Raw genomic sequence first — 6,140 nt, 5'->3', positions numbered from 1 at the left:
TACAAATTATTTTACAATGTTATGTGCGTCGGCATAATGTAACAATAAGAAATTACCTTCACTCTTGGAAAACGACGGCTTGAAAAGCTACGTGGTGCTGGGAGAAACTCAAATAAAGTAAAAAAAATAACCATTCATGGTGCTTATGTAGTAGTATATTTAAATATTAATCAATAATATTTTGCTAAGACATGCATTTTATCCCTTTTAATCAATAAAATCATCATTCAGGCTCTCCGTTTTGCTTGTTAAAAGTGAACTTATCAGCTGTAATTCTTTTGTTTGTGAGCATATCTTACTTTTATCACTAATATATTAAATCTGATTTTGTTAAATTTAAATGATTTAATAAGTAACCTCATGCATGCTTAGATCGACTTCAAAAGGTTATTTTTTTTAATTTTTGTTTAGAATAAAGTTGTTTGAGTTTTTTTTTTTTTTTGGTTCACAAAGTTTTATTTATTAAAAGAATATCAAAACAATTTCGGCTGGAGACAGGGCCTGGATGGGCTTGGCAAATATGCTAATCTATTTTTCTAAATTATATAAACTTGGAAAAATAATGATAAAACAAATGTTGGGTCAATGAAAGTAAGTTAGCTTTAGTTTGTTAAATAATGGTAATTAAATGGAGAATCAGAGTTGCGGAGACAAGGAACGTCTAGGGAAGTGAGAAAGAGAACACGTCAAAGCAAAGAACTTAGGAAACCCAGAATCAAGTGTAATTCCTACCTGTCCTCAACACCGAAGTAAAGAATAACAGAACTCAGGACCCCTATAAAAATTAACACAAAAGCTAAAGTTTCAGTCCTTGTATTGGAGACTGGAGACATAACCTCCTCACATCATCATCTCTCTCTCCAGTTTCTTTTTCAACACAGTATTATTTCTTAAGAGAGAAAAAAAATCTAAGAAAAGCCAGCCCAACAGTGTGTTATTTTAATCAGCTCGTGCTTAGAAGTTCAAGGTGTCAGACACATAAAACCAAGGAGGAGTATTAGAAGCTGCGACTGGGAACGAATAGAGAGTGGAGAAACACAGATAAAGAGAGGAGAAGTCTTAGTTTTGTTATTTTTGGGGGGTTCAAGAGCTTTGGAAATGGTGAGGGATTGAGTGCAGTTGCTTAGAACGGTGATAATGTGCTGGATGGATACAAAAACTAGGAATAAATGGGGTTATTTTGATCACAGAAGAAGACAACGTCAATGTACAAAACGAACAAATACCATTACAGATTTGGCGAAAGAAATGGCATCGGGAAGTTTCTCAAACATGGCTTCTAGCTGCTGTAATAAGAAGATCTCATCTGTCATTTCAGTTTTTGTATGCTTTCTTCTTGTTGTTTCTTCAAAGATTTGTCCTGTTTCATCCTCGGAAACCGGCAGTCGCCATGCAACCAACCAAACTTTCCGACCCCAAAAGGAGTTACAGAAGTTGAAGTATATAAGAGAGCATCTCGAGAAGATTAACAAGCCTGCTGTCAAGACAATTCAGGCATTCTACTTTTGTCCCTAATATATAACCTCATTCTATCTGGTTTTGTACTTTCATCTCCCCCTGTTTTTGCTCTGTTTTCTTGAGTTTTGATATGCTGGTTGGTTCTTGTTTGTCACTGCAGAGTCCTGTCGGTGATCTTATTGACTGTGTTTTGTCCCATCAGCAACCAGCCTTTGATCACCCTCAACTTAAAGGACAAAAACCATTGGTACTTGCATTCTACAGTATTACTTGATACATTTCAACTTTGATGGTTCTTATCGGAAAATTCATGCTTTCAAGCACAGTTATATATGTGATGTTAGAAGTGTTCTTTATTTTCAATTTCTTGAATGAATTTGCAGGAGCCTCCAGAGAGACCAAAAGGTCTTGAACCAACAGGCATGGTAACCGAAAACTTTCAGTTGTGGGATTTGTCTGGTGAAGCATGCCCAGAAGGGACAATTCCTATCAGAAGAACAACTGAGCAAGACATGCTAAGAGCAAGTTCCATTAGAAGATTTGGCAGAAAATTAAGAAGGCATGTTAGAAGAGACACTAACAGCAATGGCCATGAGGTCCTTCTCTTCTCTCTCTCTCTCTTCCCCTTCTTTTCTGTTAATCACAGCCTTAATAAACTTAACAATATAAAAGAAAGTGGTCAAACAAAATGGCGAATGTCTGATAGACCTGCTGATTGTCTCTTCTTTTTCAAGTTGCTTTTTCTGAAGGCACTATCGTATTAAAAACACAAAGAAAGATTAAAAGCTTAGAGAAACAAAAAACTGCTTTTTGAATTTCTTTTTAAAGCCTTCATATTTATTAAAACAAAGGGCATTAACCTCCCTTATTATTATTTTTTTCCCTGCGTGAAGAAAAAAATAACGTCCATTTACCTTACAGAATATGTGATTTGAATGCATTTCTCATCATGAGAAAACGGAATTCTGGCTGCTGAGCAGATTTCTATTGATAGTAATTCCAGATTTTCTTGGTCTTCTTGCTAAGTAGAGGTCACTGTTCTTACTTCTTTCACTTATTTGGAACTAAATCGTTTTTGGTTAATGAGTTCTCTTTTGACTTTATGTGTGAACTCATGCCAACGAGATCAGGTTCTGTAAATAGACCTGACACAACCACCAATTTCAAAGAAAAAGAGAAGAGAACACATCTAATCTAGTTATTCAGGTACCGTCAAATATACAAGGTTATTAGACCTCGAGGGCCACTAATATTACTATCTTGAAAGTGACGGTAGGCTTAACAATTGAAGTTTCCATCGTGTATTTATTGTCCTTTGCTTTCAAATTGTTGGGTTACAGCATGCGGTTGGATATGTGACTGGAGATCAATATTATGGAGCGAAAGCCAGCATAAATGTGTGGGCACCCAGGGTTTCCAGTCAGTATGAATTCAGCCTGTCACAAATGTGGGTCATTTCCGGTTCATTTGGCGATGATCTTAACACCATTGAAGCTGGATGGCAGGTATACAAGGGACTAATCTCCCGCAATCTTCTTCGAAGAAAAGATATGCTACTGCTAGTAATAAATACTCATCCATATAACTAGCTAGGCATACCTGCCTGTATCTTCATCTTCCTCCTTCAACAAGCCTTCATTTTTGCATGTACCATATCACACATAACTAGTTAGTACCCGCGAAGCTATGACAAAGCACCACTACTAGGAGCTTAATTCTACAAAATTCACCATCCATAAGAGAAAATAATTGAAGATTGACTGCAACTACTTAAATGCTATTACCTCTGTGTGTGGGCATGCACGCGTAGATCTTACGAATTATGGAAACAAGGTAGAGTTTGAACACATTGGTTAATTTCTGGAATTTACATTTAAAGCAGTAATCAGAGCTCAACTACCTCTCACTCATTAATTTTTGTGATGCAGAAATAATGTTTAATCCATTAAGAATGTATTTGCAGGTTAGCCCAGAACTGTACGGGGACACCTATCCACGGTTCTTTACATACTGGACTGTGAGTGTTTATATGTGAAGAATTTGGCTTCGTTTCCTTCCATTGACTCTTTTCTTGCCCTACCTTCACCTGTGACATCAATCATGACGGCTTTCTAATTCATAGCTTAATTTCTAACAACAGTCAGACGCTTATCAAGCAACTGGATGCTACAACTTGCTATGCTCAGGCTTCGTCCAAACCAACAATAGAGTTGCAATTGGGGCTGCTATCTCTCCAACATCCTCCTACAGTGGAGGACAGTTTGATATTAGCTTATTGGTTTGGAAGGTAAAATAACTTCCTTTTTTTTTATTTCCTTTCACTCACTGCCACTAAAGACATCAAAAGAGAACAGACATGAAACTAGTAACATCCTATGCCTTGTATAGCCAAATTAGGCTTCTTAGTTTTTTTATTAAATTATTTTCTAATTTTTTAGTGTTTTTTTCTATTAAATAAGTTAGTTAATGAAATATATTTTTCATTTTTCAGTCATATAAAAATTTAATTTGATTTTTAAAAAAATATTTAGAAAATATTAAAGTTACGAAAAACTTAAAAATAACTTGTTATTTGTTAATAATATTAGTTTTTATCATCATTTTTTTATTTTTTTATTAATTAAAATTTTTTATTTATGTTATTTGATCTCTATTTTTTATTTTTTTTATTAATTAAAATTTTTTATTTATATTATTTGATCTCTATTTTTTTATTATTTATTTATTTTATTTGAAATAAATTATACAACTGATTTTTTTTAATTTCATTCTCTTTTAATTTTTTTATCCTTCAAATTTGGTTTTCATTCTTTTAATTTTTATTTATTTTATTTGAAATAATTTATAAAATTAAATTTTTTTCTTAATTTTATCATTTTAAAAATTTGTATCTATCAAATTTTGTCCATGTTTTTTAATAAATCTGAAAAAATTAAAAAATTATTTTTCTATTTATTTTTATAATATATTACAATTTATTTTTTGTAATACTATTAAATATTAAAAAAAAATTGTTTTTGTTTTCTCCCGTAAACAAGAGTAAAATTCTATTAACTGTTTGTGTGGATTCCCATTTATATGTATATGTATGCCTGTATTGTAACCCAACATCCACTGCCTAGACTTCCTGGACCCATCACCTCTTTTTATATATAAAGAATTCAGCGAGAGGTGATTTTAGATTTAAACCATCCAATGTGATTATTTTTTAACTGTTTGGCAAAAAAAGTTTCGTAAAAAAGACTCCCTTGGTATCCAAATGGGATGGTCAATGATGGACCCTAGCTATCAAGAACACAGCTTGCTGACACCAAAAGCTTGGAGACAAGTTGTCAAATACTACTGACCTTGCAAAATAGTGTTGCAGTAGCATAAATGGGCCAAAATTGGCGTGCACTCATAACTTCAAATAGTGTCTGTAATTCCCTTGTGCTTTTCTGTAACTCTGCTTCGCTTGTTTAGATTCTCTTCTTTTCCGAGTGAAACAGCTCCCTGACGCTTGACCCCTCTGCTCTTGCTTTTTTTATACTTTATCATCAGTCTTTACTCTCTCTTTTTTTCTTTTCTATTTACTAGCCTTGTAAGTAAGAAAATCATCATTTTATATATTCATGGAAGAAACTTTCCTATTCATGGCACCCTCTTTTTTTCCTCCCTTGCTTGTCACCATGAACACGGTCATAATTATTGTATGCTACCAAGGAAACAACAACGATTTATTTTCACTGTTGTGTAGGATCCAAAGCATGGAAACTGGTGGCTAGAATTCGGAAACGGGGTTCTAGTAGGGTATTGGCCATCATTCTTGTTCACTCACCTGAGGGATCATGCAAGTATGGTACAGTTCGGCGGAGAGATCGTTAACTCCATGCCGTCAGGGTCCCACACCTCTACTCAAATGGGAAGTGGCCACTTTGCTGGAGAAGGTTTTGGAAAAGCCTCATATTTTAGGAATCTGCAAGTTGTTGATTGGGATAACAACTTACTTCCATTATCAAATCTTAGGGTTTTGGCCGACCATCCAAATTGCTATGATATACAAGGCGGTATTAATAGGGTTTGGGGTAATTATTTTTACTATGGAGGACCTGGAAGAAATGTGAGATGTCCCTAAGGGAATGGTATAGGGTGGGAATTTTTTCTTCTTCTTCCTCCTCCTCCTCCTCTTGTTGGGTGATACGGGTTTTCATCTCGAGATCACTCGGTCAGTTTGGGGCTATTCTTATACTTATTTCCTTTGTTAATCCATATTTGTTTTCTTATTTCTTCTCAGCTAACAGCCAACAGATGATTTATCATGTATACCTCCCTTAGGGACCGATGTAAATGTGGGGGAAAAAAAAGGAAAGGAAAGGAAATATTAGTGAAGTTTATACTATGGTTTGTGATTTTATTCTCCTCTACTGACTGTCACTGTATCCAAGATTTTCAAGAACATGTAGAGGGTGGCGGCTTCATATTTGTTTCTAACAATGGTGAAAGGGATGAGCCGGGGCCCCTCAAAGGCTAACCACTATCTTGAATTCTCGACAGGCTCATTAATTAAGCCTGAACAGGAGATCATGGGTCCTAGAAAATAACATTAATCTTTCTTATTTTATGCGACTTTTCGAAGAGATTGCCGCCTTCCTTGACACACGGTGACTGCTATGGTAACTTTAAGTTAAAGGTTATTTTATTTC

The 6,140-nt window shown here is 34.7% G+C and overlaps 1 protein-coding gene across 1 annotated transcript; it reads left to right on the top strand.

Moving 5' to 3' along the window:
* Positions 1 to 649: 649 nt before the first annotated feature.
* On the top strand, positions 650 to 5,854 carry LOC105132350 (uncharacterized). Its single transcript, XM_011035802.1, has 7 exons — positions 650 to 1,494; positions 1,619 to 1,705; positions 1,842 to 2,054; positions 2,799 to 2,963; positions 3,422 to 3,475; positions 3,599 to 3,745; positions 5,195 to 5,854. Exons 1-7 carry the CDS (start codon positions 1,138 to 1,140, stop codon positions 5,570 to 5,572), a joined length of 1,401 nt encoding a protein of 466 aa, XP_011034104.1. The 5' UTR covers positions 650 to 1,137; the 3' UTR covers positions 5,573 to 5,854.
* The last annotated feature ends 286 nt before the right edge of the window (positions 5,855 to 6,140 follow it).

This window comes from Populus euphratica, unplaced genomic scaffold (genome assembly GCF_000495115.2).
Source record: "Populus euphratica unplaced genomic scaffold, PopEup_1.0 scaffold85.1, whole genome shotgun sequence".
Taxonomy (NCBI): Eukaryota; Viridiplantae; Streptophyta; class Magnoliopsida; order Malpighiales; family Salicaceae; genus Populus; species Populus euphratica.
Note: the sequence above shows the minus strand (reverse complement) of the source record. Positions and strands in the feature narration are given on the sequence as shown.